The 16,377-nt window shown below is 34.8% G+C and overlaps 2 protein-coding genes and 1 pseudogene across 2 annotated transcripts; all 3 read left to right on the top strand.

Moving 5' to 3' along the window:
* Positions 1 to 427: 427 nt before the first annotated feature.
* LOC143582981 (BURP domain protein USPL1-like) lies at positions 428 to 1,623 on the top strand. The gene is made up of 2 exons (XM_077065418.1): positions 428 to 546; positions 631 to 1,623. The coding sequence occupies exons 1-2, from the start codon at positions 493 to 495 to the stop codon at positions 1,402 to 1,404; spliced, it is 828 nt and encodes a 275-aa protein (XP_076921533.1). The 5' UTR covers positions 428 to 492; the 3' UTR covers positions 1,405 to 1,623.
* Positions 1,624 to 3,481: 1,858 nt separating this feature from the next.
* LOC143582980 (HVA22-like protein k) lies at positions 3,482 to 7,026 on the top strand. The gene is made up of 8 exons (XM_077065417.1): positions 3,482 to 3,594; positions 4,341 to 4,399; positions 4,890 to 4,987; positions 5,246 to 5,297; positions 5,837 to 5,900; positions 5,981 to 6,076; positions 6,533 to 6,605; positions 6,721 to 7,026. The coding sequence occupies exons 1-8, from the start codon at positions 3,562 to 3,564 to the stop codon at positions 6,891 to 6,893; spliced, it is 648 nt and encodes a 215-aa protein (XP_076921532.1). The 5' UTR covers positions 3,482 to 3,561; the 3' UTR covers positions 6,894 to 7,026.
* A 1,148-nt stretch (positions 7,027 to 8,174) lies between these two features.
* On the top strand, positions 8,175 to 9,561 carry LOC143582979 (malonyl-coenzyme A:anthocyanin 3-O-glucoside-6''-O-malonyltransferase pseudogene; annotated as a pseudogene).
* The last annotated feature ends 6,816 nt before the right edge of the window (positions 9,562 to 16,377 follow it).

Genomic DNA, 16,377 nt, shown 5'->3' with positions numbered 1-16,377 from the left:
TAGACCCATAAGCACGTCATAATTAATATGTAGACTAGGTGGTTCTTGTAATTGTGAAGTGTGTAATACATGCATGGTAAACTGGAATTCGAAAACTTTTTGTATATTTCAAACGAATTATTGATAACTCTGGGAAAAAAAAACACTATGATCCTCACAACTTTGTCAAGATTAATTTCGTCGGCTACTTATTTGTAGTTCAAGAAAAGCTGGCAAGAATATATAAGTAAATCAAGTTGGTCATTATGATTATTTTTTATATATTTATGAATAATCATTTCTAACTTGTGAAATAATAAATCTGAAAGCGTTTGACTTTCAAAGGGCAATATATCTTTTATTATATTTTATTACTAAATATTCGTAAATTGGAAATAATAATACATATATAAATATGTTATGAAATTAAAAATCATCGATTTATGCTTATCCCTCTCCTATAATTCCCACAATTGTACACTTTTCATCTTTGCATCTCTTCTAAAAACAGACATGGCTTCATCTTCTTGTTGCACCTTCATCTTCTATGCTCTATTGCTCATACAAGTATGCTTCTTTCTAAAATTGTTTTCATGTTTAATAAATAATAATAATCTTGATCTTTAAATTGAACCTTTTGATCTATGACAGTTTTGCTGTGGTCGTGAAATCATGGACAAGAACCAAAAGACCGATCACGCGGAAGAAAATCATATAAGTATTTACCCGAAAAACGATCTTTATGAATTGGATCCGGCTCTAAACGTGTTCTTCCACGTACACGATTTATATTCGGGCAAAAAAATGCCTATTTATTTCGCGGTAAGCGATCCAACAACAACTCCTCGGTTATTAACGCGAGAACAATACAATTTGATACCATTTTCGTCTTCGAAACTCCCGTATCTTCTCGAACTCATATCATTAACCGAAGGTTCACCACAAGCCCTAGCCATGGAACAAACACTCAAGCAGTGTGAGCTAGAGGCGACACCGGGTGAGACCCGGTTTTGTGCTAGCTCATTAGAGTCCATGCTGGACTCGACACGTGGCATACTTGGTATGGTCAACCTAAAAGCGTTGACCGCCAATTTACACAACTTGTCAGGTACCCTTTTGCAAAGGTATACATTTTTAAAAGAGCCTTTGGAGATTAATGTCTCTAATATGGTGGCTTGTCATACCATGGCTTATCCTTATACAGTTTACTATTGTCATGGTCAAAAGGGGTACAATAGGGTTTTTGAGATTTCTTTAGGGGGTGAAAATGGAAATATAATCGATGCTGTCGCGGTCTGTCACATGGACACTTCTAAATGGGACAGTGATCACGTGGCGTTTCGTGTGCTTGGAGGCCAACCTGGCAGCTCGCCGGTGTGTCATTTTCTCCCCGCTGATAACATTGTGTGGATACCGTCACCGTAGATCGGTAGATGATAGTGATGTGCTATGTAGTATTGATTGTATAATATGCTTGTATGTGTGTGATATGTAGACTAGTAGGTGGCTGTTTTGTGAGAGAGAATCATAAATAATGTAATATTTATTTTTAGGCATATGTATAACAAGTTTTGTCTATATAGTGATTAAATTCATGAATAAATTTCACGCATGTATTTTATTTTCACGGGTAATGAGATACTTTTTGAAATTAGAATGCTTGATTCACAATTTTTATGAGTATTTCATATTTGTACAGTTCTCTTCGTAAATTTGAAATTTGAAATTTTCAATTGTTTTTTTTTTTTTTGAAAGGTTGGTATATTTAAACAGGAACCCAAGACCCGATCTAAAATTAGCTAAGTGGACGTTTTCAATATCAAATATATCGTGTTTAAACCCCCCCCCCCCCCCCCAAAGTGATTTATTTGTGGTATATGCCAATAGCATGTTCAACATGTTGATGATTTAGGTGTTCGAATCTATTCTCTCTTTCTCGTATGTTATGTGATTGGTAGATTTCATAATGAAGTCCAAAAGGTGCTAAATCAATAAAACTGTTTTTGAGGAATCGTATTTATCTTTATCGTTTATCTTTCTCTTTCATTTCTACGATAGAATAAGGTGCGTTGAATAAGATAGATGTGTTATTTATAAAATAATAAGTTTATCCTTACACGTGTTGTCATTTGTTTATGCGCACTAAACGGTCTTTTATTCCTCTAAATATTGACCTGATCTTGTGTCCAAACGAAAGATTGAAAAGCCAAAAAGCTCATAACGTCACGTTTTCTCAGAATACTTTATTTATTCGATGCAATAAGCTAGAATTAATAGAGAATCTAAATCAAAGTTTGGCCTTGATATTTCGGTTATATAATTTCCTTTTTTTTTAATTGGTGAGTATTGTGTATTACATAGGTTTGGACTTCATTTCAAGTCCCATGGGAGGATGTCAGTTTGGACTTCATTTCCAATTCAACCCTTCTAGTCACCCAAAACTGACGGTTAAACTGAAGTAACTAATAGCACCATTGACGGTTTATTAAGGGCCTTAGCAACTACGAGTATTCGTGTCAAAAAGTATGAATTGATTACATATAAACCATAAGATGATTGAACATCTCCAGTTGTAGTGGACTAGTGGGTCGATAAATGTTTTCTTTCCATCTTTAAAGACAAAAAAATTTGGGCTTGATTTTTACTGGAGAATAGAATGGAGATAGCAAGCGTCCAACATGATTAGCTCATATCCAAGCTGGCCCCAAGGAGGATATAGCCCATTTGAAAAATAAACAAAGATTAAGGCCCATATGCATAACAAACCAAGCTAGAAATTAAAAATATAAATAGTTTTGGATTATAAAATTGAAATGTAAGTTTTAACGGTTCATCAATGGGACGAAGTTTCGCCTCATGTTGAGTTCGCTTAATATCGGGTCCATCATAAAACTGCATGCCTTAGCCCTTTTGAGGTCGTTTATGGACACAAGTACACAATAATCCAATAACACCAATATGTCTTTATGGTGATGCTGTTGAACACCACCAATAAGTTTTAGCAAGAAAGTTGACAAAAGAGCCACTAAAATCAAAGCCTTATGTGAAGCAATCCAAGTCAAATTCATTAAGCCGAATGAGCAACAAGTTAAATAAAAGGAAGACAAGAGACGCAGTAATGTTAAATTCCAACGCGATGATTTGTTTTGGGTTCATCTCAATAAGGTGATCATCAAATTGTTATGCTTTAATAAATGTAGTGTCTGTTGGAATATTTTAAGACATCTAAGTTTATGCATACACCATCACATATGGGTTATTTTGTTGTATCTTGACGAATAATAAATTAACTTTGATGGTATATATCACCCTATTCTTTTAAATTGCAAGGTATCTAGTTAAGACGTGTTAGTGACATGTCAGTGATCTAAATTGGTCGTTATTTATGTAAGAGCCTTGAAGTAAATATGATAAACTTAAAGTTAAAGGACTAGAACGTTACTATGTTCTTTCTTATAAGTTAGATTGTCGAATAATAAATTAATAGGGCTCCAACATAAAACCGAAAACAACGGTCTTCACCTCAAACAATCCGTGTGTTTTGATCCCAGAATCTGATCGCAGGTTTTCGGTTTCCACACGATGTCGATCTTAGGATCAAATATCCCGAGCGAGGTAATCGATTTTTAACTCTCCAGATTAGGGTTTCATCTGTTTTCAATGTTGATTTCGCAATTTATAATGATTAATAATCCTTGATTTGATTTGTTATAAAAAAATAATTCTTTATTATTACTTCAAAATTGATGAATTGAAACATGCTTTTCATCAAAAACTTATAAAGCATTTAGGCCCGTCTGGTTCGCGGAATTCACCGGAATTGGAACTATACCGTTTAAACATGTTTGGTTATATAATTATTATAGTTAGAAGATATGATTTGATTAGGTTTACCTATCTGCATTGTATGTCTTTGGTTATATATAGCTGATTAATCGAACATTATATCTTGGATTTCGTTGTTCTATACAACATACCAACGCGTTTGACTTTTGATCGTCAAATGGGTTGTTAAGGGGAAGGGGGTGTTTGGTATTGCTTATCTATTTATTGGGTGGTGTTTGGGATGGCTTATCTAAATATGTGTACTTGAGTAAGCAGGTTGAAATAAACTTATTTAAAAAGCAATTACTAACACCTCTTAGAGATATATTATATTTGTGTTGTTATAACTACAAATGCATTTATCTTAACAATGAGTTTTAAGAAAGGAAACCTATAGTAGATAAAATAATATAAGTACAAATTCTTGGTTCGAAGAAACGTGGTATGTTACAATGTGAATGGTTTATGTATTCGGGAATGTGTTATACTTTTCATGTTTATGCAACCACTCATAGTTATAATTTACTAATATGTAGGTTGGTCTGCGGTTGCTTCTTTGCCCACTTGGTTCCAATATTGTCCTAAAAACAGCATGGTATGCATTCTCATTAAAAAAACAGGGCGTTTTGGGATTTTTTATTTAAAGCAATGTATCTGCTTATTGCATTTTGTAAAACCACATGAAGCACTTTTGAGCATTTGGATGCAGAAAAATGTTTATTCACATATATAGGGAGGGTAAAATAAAATCTTTTAATAAACAGTTCCAGTTTGAGATCGATTATTCAAACTCTTTATTCTTCATGGTTTCAGAATTACAAGTTTACCCTTAGGGTGAAATAAGTATTTTTTATTAACCGATTATCTGCTTCTCCTTCTGCTTGTAAGTGTATGCAATAACGCATATGTTGTTTAAATAAGCAATTCATATACTCTTGTTGGAATTTTGATTATTTATCTCTGAATTCTACTAGTAGCCCTAAATAAATAAAATTGATTCGACTTTTATGTTCTTTGATATGAAAGAAAGTATATAATTATAATCTGTTTCTAGTAATGTAACATCTTTTATTTTTATTCTACAGCTGTTCAGTAGGAGTTATTTTACCTGTTTACTCTACTTTTAAAGCAATTGAGACAAATAATAGAGCCGAGCAACAAAAGTTGCTTTTATACTGGGCAGGTTAGTTAGTTTTACTTAAATCTTCATCTATCAGATATTTCATTATCTTTCTGATATGATCTGATTCTGATGTTAGTAAATATTATTGGTTTATATTGTAGTTTTGGTCTAACTGAACCTAACTTTTCTTCCATGATTGGTGAAATCCAAAATGTTTTAATCAACAAACAGGAAATCATGTGTGTGACAATAGACATATGACTCATATCTTGCTTTTGACTATTTCTTTTCCTCTAATAATGAAATTTTTGTGTGCAGCATATGGGACATTTAGCGTTGCAGAAATATTTGCAGACAAAATTATATCATGGTATTATGTTCAACCCAATATGGTTTGTCCAAACTGCACAAAATAAAAACAAATGTTACTCCTTGTTTCTGATTTTAGCAACCAACTTTAAATTAGGCGCAAGATAGAAACAATATTGCATTAGTTACCAATTGTAGCAGGTCATTTTGTTTGCTGATTTCTCAAATATTGATGATGTGGCATCATATATGTCATTTTGGTGTATATGTATATGCCATGTCGCTTGAATCTCGATGTGACATTTAATTATTAGTTTCATTACTTCATGTATATTAAAAAAAACATATCCTTTTTCTTTAACTTGTAAATAAATGTTTTTTCACATTAAACATTTTTCGCATATCTGGCATTTAATGTGGCGGCTAGCAATGATATCAACCAATGCCATATCAGCATTTTAAAACGAAGTTGGTTGCCATAACGCGTAATATATGTTGGTTTATATTTTGTGTCTAGTTTAAAATTGGTTGTTAAAAATGACATAATAGTTAAATATTTACGTTCTCAGTTTGGAATATATGTAACTAATTGTTTTTCAGGTTTCCACTTTACCATCACATGAAGTTTGCTTATCTTGTTTGGCTTCAACTTCCAACTACCAATGTAAACAATTTTTATTTACATTAAATTAAGAAATAATGTTTTGGTTCGTAATCATGTTCACGTCTTTTGTTGTTTTACAGGGTGCTAAACAGTTATACATGAATCATTTACGTCCTTTCCTTTTGAAGCATCAAGCTAAACTTGATCAAATTGTCGCGATTTTGTACAACGAAACGGTAATAAAATTGCGGGCGTCGCATCGTACTTGTCATTTTAGTTTATATGTTTATGCCACATGCCATTATCGTGTCATATAATGCTTTCATTTTTCCTCTCAAAACTTGGCAAATTATCATCTTATCCAACGGAAAATTTTTGTATCGCATATACCCGTTTTCCAATTTATGACAGTTATACCCCTTCCGTAAGACTTGCATTAGAATATGAGTGTTTGGGGTGTAAGAAGAAAAAGAGGGTATAATAGTCATATTGTATATTGTATTTACTAAAATGGCTAAGTATAAAATTTTAAGTATTTCATATATACTTTTTGTTAAATATAATTTTATGCAAGTTCTCAGAGGCATATATGAAAGTGCCCCTTTAAAAATAAATTTTTCAAAAAAAAATGAGATCATTTTCTCAAACTTTTAAATATATGTCATCAGGTTGCTAAAAGTCGGTTATTTCAGGGTAAATTTGTTAGTGCTCATGAAGGAGAAGTTCGGTTCGTGAAAGCAATTGTGATGAAGATTCTAATATCAGGTATTAAGCGGGAATTTTTTTACCCTTTAGTTTTTGAATTCCAACTAATTTGCTTCTTGTAAACATTCATAAGCCGGTGAAATTTTACTTTTTTTTTTACAAATTGTTAAATCAGCAAAGCATTTGCTAAATGATAGCAGTCAACCCAACCCGCCAGTCCCACCTCCAGAGGGAAGGACGGTTTCAGGCCTAAGTGAACAAGTTGAGAGCACCGCGTCTATTGACGATGTTGATGATATTTATAGTGATGACGATGATGATGGTTATGTAACTGTTCCTGCAAGTTAAGTGAAACATAGTGATGCAAGCTTAACCACACATTGATTTTTAATGATGTAGGTTGTTTGGGAATTTGGATTGATTATTTAAACTGATTATTTGCTAATTTTGTTTTGATACAATAACAAGCTATTATAAAGGCGTTTATGTGACTTTTTTTTTTGCAACGAGCTAGAGAAATACAAGACACCAATACAATGTTATATAAGGCCATATACCCGCGTGTAGTAGCCAAGGGTGTTGATGTGGCACTCGTTTTAACACTGCACCACCCATCTTCATTTTACTAGTGGCAGGGTGCGCGTGGTCTAGTCCATGGAGAATACTCGATCATTATATCCTTGAGATATCACTGTCTAAATTCATTGAAACTATTATTCGTATATTAAACTTGATGGTTGGAACAATTTATCAACTGATAATTTTGGCCAAATCACAGCAAACACCAATGCAATTTATTCTATACTAGGATATAGCCCCGTGTAATACATGGGTGGTAAAAAATGCAGCAAAAAGTTAAATTTAATAATATACATAATAACATATATAATGATGAAAAAAAGTTTATAATTCATAAATAATAAAAACCTCATTTAATACAACTTATAAGATTATATTTGTAACTTTGTTAGTAATTTTATAAATGATAATAATTTTAGTTGGTATCCTAGTTGAATGACATGTGAAATAACGTTTATTTTAGTAATTAAATATCAACTGGAAATATAAAACAGATTATAATATATTACCATTTTTCGCATGAGACTATATATAATCACAAATTGTCATTAATAATAGCTATTTATATTCTTCATTATCTTCGGCAACTTCATGATCATGGCAATATTTCACTTTCTCTACTGATGATTTAATAAATAATTAATCGTTATTATTAATACTTTTCGGACGTCACTATTGAAATATATACATTTTTTGAAACAACATTAAATAATAATTAGATTTAAAGGGACTGCAAAGTGTTAAAGGATGACAAATATAACACCACATTCATGTTTAATGTGATTTAAACATAATTAGATTATTTAACTTGAAATTAAAAAAGAAAAACATTATATATTGAAAGTTTAGAGAATGATAATCACAGAATCCTTGCCCCCTTCTCATTATTTACCACAATATATAATTACATAGTAATGACTAAATTAGGATATAATATCTTTACAATTCACAGGAGATATTATATAATCATAGTAAATCAATTGTATATACTAATGTATCATAGTCCTATTTATTAGAAAGAGTTACCAAACTAAATATAAGCAGCCTTGCCTTTGGGACAGTTTAGAAACAGCAGCAACAAATGGGATACTCTCCCATGTTGAGAGTTCTCGAACAGGCTCGGGTATCGCCCCCAGCGACCACCATAGGCGACCGTTCGTTACCACTAACCTACTACGATTTCGGCTGGCTAAGGCAACCTCCTGTTCACTATGCATTCTTTTATAAGCTCCCCATCACACAAACTCAGTTCATTGAAACTATTATTCCGAAACTCAAACACTCGTTATCAATCACCCTCCAACATTTTTTTCCTTTCACCGGTAACTTGATCATATTCCCTACTTCTACCCAAAAGCCCGAAATCTGTTATGCTGAAGGCGATTCTGTTGACGTCACGTTCGCAGAATCCAACCTTGATTTCAACGAACTAACCGGAAACCATCCTAGAGATTGTGGAAAATTTTATGACCTTATTCCTCTACTAGGTGAGCCGGTTAGAACCTCAAATTCCACAAAAATCTCAGTCTTCTCCGTTCAAGTGACACTCTTTCCAGACTCGGGAATCTCTATCGGAATGACAAATCACCATTGTCTCGGCGATGCCAGTACCAGGTTTTATTTCATGAAGGCGTGGACATCGATTGCTCAATCTGGGACAGATGAGTTATTTCTATCTTATGGAACTTTGCCGGTTTATGATAGACTGGTCAAAAACCCGAAACTAGATGAAGGTCATCTAAAGTTAGTGAATGTTGAAAAGTTTAACGAAGAGTATCAACCACCTAAACTACGTCGACCGACTGAAAAAGTTCGAGCAACCTTTATATTGCCTCGGACTATACTCAATAGGTTAAAATACTTGGTTTCAACACAAGTACCAACATTAAAATATGTATCATCTTTTACGGTAGCATGTGCTTATATATGGAGTTGCAGAGCAACAAAGGGTACTGATGAGTTACTACTATTTGGTTTCGTCATTAACAGTAGGGCGAGAATGAATCCAATGATCCCAGCAGCTTATTTCGGTAACTGTTTGGCAGCGAGTATGGCTACGGAAAACAGCACAAAGTTAACTGGAAAAGAAGGGTTCGTGACGGCTGCAAAAGTGATAGGAGAAAATCTACATAAAACTTTAACCAATATGAATGAAGACATGAATGAAATCAAATCATTTGAAGACTTGTTTCCGAATGGGATTCCAAAGATAATGATCTGGGTGGCTGGAACACCAAAGCTTAAGTTTTATGACATGGATTTTGGGTGGGGTAAGCCCAAGAAGCTCGAAACAGTTTCGATTGATTATAATGAATCAATATCCATGAACGCCTGCAGAGTAAAGGATGAAGATCTGGAGATCGGCGTTTGCCTTCCGGCTACTGAGATGGAGTCTTTTGTTCGTAACTTTGAGGAGGGTTTAGAAACATACATCTAGATGCATGCATTCTATAAAAGAGTGTCGATTAAACCAGATGTTATATGTTCAATTCTCATGAGTGGTGTTCTTTGGTCTGTTTTAGGCTTTGGTAACTTGTTTATTATTATTAATTTATTTTTACTTTGGTCCATTTTAGGCTTTGGAAATGCAAACCAATTGGTAAAGATGTCAAACTAATTATCACATTTCGATTATCGATTTGGTTTTCGGCTATGGTTTGATTTTTGCTCATCCCTAACTTTTATGCATAAAAATTACATTTTATTTACACACATGACCCTGAAGAGTTTACCCAAAGTTGAACTTTTGTTTTATATATGATTGGTGAGTCAATTGTTTTGCGTTTAATGTAAGTTTGCTAACCAAATCATGTGGATTTTACAATGATACACTGAAGTTTTACCCATGTAATTTTAGTACTAAAATGTAACCCGAGTTGGTCATTATTTAGTTTACCAAATATTATCACAAATTTATATGTTATTGTTGGTAAAGAATTTCTTATTGCTTGATTGATTACTTTACAAAGAAGAAAATGGTTACAATTTATAATTAGAATCATAAGATAAATACAGAAAGACAGCAAGGATCTGTAATTGTGAGCTGTAGATGCGGTTTGTATATCGAAATGATGTTGAGCTGATCTTATACAAAACTGGAACATCATTTCCATATACAATTATATAGGGAAAGTGAATACGGTGTTGTTAGTTGTGTAACCTTACACGCAAAACCAATCAAAACTACGTAGTAGTTTAGATTAAAACATCTTCATTAATTTAAAATCCTTTCAATTCTTGAAAAAATATTAATTTACTAATCTTTTGAATAACGTTTAGCTGCACTTTCTCCCTAAATTCCACCAAAGAACAAACCTTAAGTTTTTAACCTTTTCGGATCTTGTTCGTAGCGTCAGGGGCTTGCAATTTCTTTAATTATTTTATATTTCGCGTTTGAATTTTAATTCAGTACTAATATCAATTGTTGTAAACTCTTACATAAGTGGCTTGAGATTTCTTGATTGTTTTATATATTTTTATGGATTTAAGTTTCTGTATTAATATCAATGAGATTTTATATACTACTTAAATAATAGATAAATGAAACACGAATGATCCAATACGAGCACAGGAATCGCAAATTAAAATACCTGCAAAACTTTTTACTACGTAAAACCATAATAGTCGAATTATAAGGAGGCTTTGGATTTTTGGGACGAAAATCTCTTTAAACAAACATCCTGAACAAAGAGTTGACATGGAATTATCGTAAACATGGAAAGAATTCAACATAGATGAGGAGGTTTTAACCAAAACTACGTATTCTTGATTGGTTTCGCGTGCAAGGTTACACGGCTAACAGCACTGCATTATTTTTCCCCTAATAATATATAGACCATTGAACTATTGTGAGTGTCAAAGAAACTCTTCTGTTTGCCAGATTCTTGCAATTGCCAACAACAGATTTATAGATGAGTTAAAGATTGTTATATTTGATGTTTTCAGCCATTCAGACCGCTCTACATAGGACGTCTTTGATCTTAAAACCGGTTCCTGGAGTGGGTGACAACATGCCTCATAAGAGATTTTCACTTTTCGGGTGATCGCGCTGGTACGTTTCTAGCCGGCTTTTGTATTGGGCAATTTCGTCATCCAAATCCATGGATGATGGTGTTTTCGGCGTCTTGGCCCTCAATGTTAATTAAGGAGATGGTATTTTCGAGGATGAAACTACCCGATGATCTACACAAACAAGTGAAGTCTAGGATCCATAGACGGATGCCTTTGCATGCTCAACTCCAATGATGACACTAGATTTGATTTGTGGGTGAAGAAAGAACAAGGCTCGTGGTTGATAGCTAGCCCGCTCGTTCACAATCCCTTTGGAATACACTTGTCGTTTCAAGGAGTTCCGCCTTGTTAGTATTTTGGGCAACGGCAAATTTCCTTTCAAGACTAGGAATATGACACTTGTTACCTATGACACATCAAACGATTCATGCAGGATTCTCTGCCATCAACGTCGTGATTTCAAGATAGCACCCTCGGTCCATGGAGAGTTTGGTTTCACCTTTAGCCTTTTGTTTTAATTGATTAAGATGTATACTTTTTTTTTCCTGTGCTGTTGGGATTTCTATAGTTTGGTGTTTTTACGATTATCTTGTACTTTGGCAGGTTCAAGTGATTTAACCGTATAAAATTATGATATGATGCTCTAGTTTATCTAATATGAGGCTTCTAACTCAGATCAATTGTTGGACTGTTTTAAGAGGTAAAAGCGTGCCAGATAGCAATTCAATTTGAAGCACAATGATGAAGACTTTGGTGTTAGAAATTTGTGTAGGGATGGCAAATGGGTTGGGTTGGGTCGAACGAGTAATGGGTCAAAACGGGTCATGGGTTGAAATGAGTTGGGGTCGGAATGAGTTAGGGTCAGAACGGGTCAAGTAAAAAAAGGGTTGTTTTGGTTTGGGTCGGAACGGGTTTCAGTTTTTTTTTATCGAGGATAACGATGGAAACGTTTTAGTTTTTTTTTTTTGAATTTGATTTATATTTCGATTTATGTTTTTTTAGTTATTTTTTATTTGGATTTATTTCTTGAGGGGTTTCTATTAAAATAAAAGAAACCTCTAAAAAAACATAATTCAAAATATAAATAATACTTAAGAAAAGTAAATCAATCAATCAATCAATCAATCATGCCCAGTAAAATCCCACCGACAGCAAAGCTATAAGTAGGGTCTGGGGAGGGTGGGATGTAGGCACACCGTACCTCTATCCAAAGGAATAAAGAGGTGGCTTCCAGAGAGACCATCGGCTCTAAGTACATGTGTATGAAGCAAAATAAAGGAAATCAAAGTTTAACAGTTATATAAAAACTACTACTAATTATAATAATATTAATAATAAGATCACAGTTTAACAGCTATATAAAAGTTAATAATAATTATAATAATGATAATAATATATGTAAGGGAAATACCATTATGGTATGTGACCTAAATAAGTTAAGTCTAAGCTCTAAGGTATTCAATTCTCTCTAAAAATCCTTAACTTTAATTCTACTTCTCCACGAATTCCTATCCTCAACCATGTCCTCGGAGAGGTTTAGGTCTATCAAATCATGCCTAATCCTCTCATCCCAAGTCAATTTCGGTCGTCCTCTACCCCTCCTCCCCTCTATAGTAATGTTTTCTACGGATCTAACAGGATTCGTCGTCTGTCTTCTCTTTACATGTCCAAACCATCTCAATCTCCACTCTCTTATCTTGTCTGCTATGTTCGCCACCCCTAATCTCTCGCGAAACACAACGTTTCTTATTCGGTCTAGCCTTGTGTGCCCACACATCCAACGTAGCATTCTCATTTCTGCTATCTCCATCTTCCGCACTTGTGCCTTCTTGATGGCCCAACAATCTGTTCCATATAGCATTGCAGGTCTAACTGCCACCCTATAGAATTTTCCCTTTAGTTTAATCGGGAAACTCTTGTCGCACAATATACCTGTGGCTGCTTTCCATCTACACCATCCTACCTGAACTCGGTGGGTCACATCACTGTCTAATTCCCCATCGCTCTGTACAAATGATCCTAAATACTTGAACTTCGTTACCTGCGGGACCACCTGCCCTTCAATTGTGATCTGTGCGTCTTCATTGTCGTTTATCCCACCAAAATCACAGTGGAGGTACTCCGTCTTAGATCAGCTAATCTTTAAACCTTTTGTCTCTAAGGTTGTTCGCCACTCCTCAAGCCTCATGTTTAGATCTTGTTTTTTCTCAGCAAGTAACACAATATCGTCTGCGAACATCATGCACCACGGGAGAGTCCCCTGAATCGACTTTGACAACTCATCCAAGACTACTGCAAAAAGAAACGGGCTCAACGCTGACCCCTGGTGAAGACCTACCTCTACAGGAAAGAAATCAGTATCCCCCACTGGCGCATGGACACTTGTTTCACTTCTGGAATACATATCCATAATTATCTCTATGTATTTCCTGGGCACTCTTCTACCCTCCAAACACTCCCAGAGCACCTGTCGTGGCACACTGTCGTAGGCCTTTTCTAGGTCAATAAACACCATATGTAGATCACGCTTCTTCTACCTATACTTTTCCATTAATCTTCTTATAAGGTGTATTGCCTCTGTGGTGGAACGCCCCGGCATGAAGCCAAATTGGTTGACCGTAACCTGAGTTTCTCGTCTAAGTCTAACCTCAATCACTCTTTCCCATAGCTTCATAGTATGACTTAGTAGTTTGATTCCTCGGTAGTTACCACAACATTGGGCGTCTCCTTTGTTCTTATAGATAGGAACTACAACGCTGCTCCTCCACTGGTCTGGCATCTTACCTGATTTGAGAATACTATTGAACAGAGTAGTTAACCACATGACTCCTTCCTCCCCCAGACACTTCCACACCTCGATGGGTATGTTGTCTGGGCCAACCGCCTTAGACCTTCCCATCCTCCTAAGTGCATCCTTCACCTCTTCTCGTGTGATCCGTCGGCAGTAGCAGTTATTCGATTGTTGTCGTTGAAAGTTTGTGTTGTCATTGTTTTATCCGTTGTCCTCGTTCCCAAAAAAAAACCTCAAGAAATGAGCTGAAACCGAAAAAATCGACGAAAACGAAACTAAAACCGAACCGAACCCATCCTGTGCAAAAACTTGTGTCGGCTAGAAACCTGTTCCGAGCCAAAATCTGAACCGGTCTCGTTCCAACCCAAAACCCATTTTGTGTTGAAACCTATCCAACTTGAACCTGCCAAATTTCCTTATAAGAATAACCCACATAAAGTCATCAACCCATTTTTTTAAATTTGTCGACCCAATTTTACCCTTTTAGTTAAAATAGCTGACCCAAAAGGCCAAACCAACCCATATATTTTGCAAAGCAGCCCAAATTAACCCATTTAATATGTTTTGGGACAAAATTGCCACCCCTAGCAGACTTTGTCCTCCTTGAGGCCAAAAAACAGTGTTTGAAGTGCATACCAAACATAAATGAACTTATTATCGAACTATTTGGTTAATTCGGTCAAAACAATTAGTTTATGTAATTAACTAGTGTTTTACCCGGCGTGTTGCGCCAGGGCATGTCGGTAAACTCAAACGTTGTTGGTCGCAAGTGTTGAGGCAGTAAGTCTGCGTATTCGGTCGGTCTCGTTTATGTGTGTCATTGTATCGAAATTAAAACCAAAATAAATACAAAAAATAATAACATTTGAGGTGGACTAATGGGGTTGTGTTGGCTGGTAAAACTCGGGCGTTGATAAAACCAGACTGTTGTCGATCCCGAGCGTTGAGGCGGTGAGTCTACGCAAATTCCGTTGGTTTCTGTCACGTTCTTTACGGTACCGGAACTAAAACAAAACAAAACCGACATTCGCCCGGTTTTCGTCACGTTTGTTACGATACTAGAACTAAAACAAAACGCGTAGAGTCTACTCAAATACGGTCGATTTCCATCACGTTCGTTACAGTTCTAGAACTAAAACAAAACAAAACAAACAAACCAAAAAAACAAATAAGCATTCAATCCGACCGAAATAAAACAAACCAAGAAGGACCAATAAGGTGCCGCAAAGTGGCCCAATAGGGACTTTACGGCACCAAACTTCTTAATTGAATTATATAATAATATTGTTGGGCCGAAAAGTCTAGCGAGGCCACCCTTAGCCACTATACAAGTTGCACCCCTGGTTGAGCGAGTATAAAATTAGATTAGTATGGTAGATTCTGTGTATCAATTTTGTGTTGAAAATAATGTACAAAATCAGTTTATTTAAATTTCGGTTTCTTGTGTTTATTTCATATTAATTTGATTCTTGCGTTTGTGCCTGTATCCCGATTATGAAGAATACTCAATTGTTCGATGCTTGGGATATTACTGTCTAGGGTTTGGATCAAATACAAATAAAATTAACGTACTAAACGTGAGAATCAAGTAGAGTAATTATGTAATTACTCTATTATAATTACTCTATGATGTAATTACATAATTACTCTACATGTATATATAATTACTCTACTTGATTATCACATTTAGCATGTTAATTTCATTTGTACGTTAACCTTCCCCTTAATGTGTAACTCTCCATCACACAAACTCAATCCAATGAAACTATTATTCGAATATTAAACTCGATGGTTGGAATTATACATCAACTGACAATTTTGACCAAATCGCAGCAACCTTTAATGTGATTTAGTAATTTACTATCTTCGGCAATTACTTTATGATCATGGCAATTCACTTTCTGTTATAACTAACAAAAACTTTTCGGACGTCACTATTGAAATAATATTTAACTAGTTATTTACCCCCGCGCTTCGCAGCGGGTTTTTTTTCTTCATTAACGTACTATCTTTATGTATTCCATCTTTTATAATACACTTATACAAAGCACTTGTATACCTCCCACTTTCCGTGATTGGCACTCGGTTTTCTCGACCATGATGGGCAATCGGTTTTCTCGACCGTGATGGGCACCTGGCCGATCCTGCAACAAAAAAAATATGAACAAAACTCTCAATATAGATTTCCAAACACAAAACAACAATCATATTGAACTCTTGTTTAGTTGATACTACCTCAACAATCTAATGAATATAAAATCAAGGAAAAAAACAATGTACATAGAAGAAAAGCAAGCTAAGAACCATACCTGATTGTGCTAAAGCATGGCCAATCATCAAATCCTCAAACCGATCTGATAGTCGCTATCTGGTTGGAAAACTTGCGTTTAAGAATTAAAACATTGAATTTATGAAAAAGAAGATGACTTGAAAATATATTCATGGTGAATT

This window comes from Bidens hawaiensis, unplaced genomic scaffold (genome assembly GCF_021521415.1).
Source record: "Bidens hawaiensis isolate Kalapana, Puna unplaced genomic scaffold, B.hawaiensis_p1.1 tig00032093_1, whole genome shotgun sequence".
NCBI classification, from domain to species: domain Eukaryota; kingdom Viridiplantae; phylum Streptophyta; class Magnoliopsida; order Asterales; family Asteraceae; genus Bidens; species Bidens hawaiensis.
The sequence above is the reverse complement of the archived record's forward strand: the minus strand, read 5'-3'. Positions and strand labels throughout refer to the sequence as shown.

Coding starts and splice junctions, on each gene's coding strand:
- LOC143582981 (XM_077065418.1), top strand. CDS start 493: ATGGCTTCATCTTCTTGTTGCACCTTCATCTTCTATGCTCTATTGCTC. Junction 547..630: donor ATGCTCTATTGCTCATACAA/GTATGCTTCTTT, acceptor GATCTATGACAG/TTTTGCTGTGGTCGTGAAAT.
- LOC143582980 (XM_077065417.1), top strand. CDS start 3,562: ATGTCGATCTTAGGATCAAATATCCCGAGCGAG. Junction 4,400..4,889: donor ATTGTCCTAAAAACAGCATG/GTATGCATTCTC, acceptor TTTATTCTACAG/CTGTTCAGTAGGAGTTATTT. Junction 6,077..6,532: donor CGATTTTGTACAACGAAACG/GTAATAAAATTG, acceptor CGGTTATTTCAG/GGTAAATTTGTTAGTGCTCA.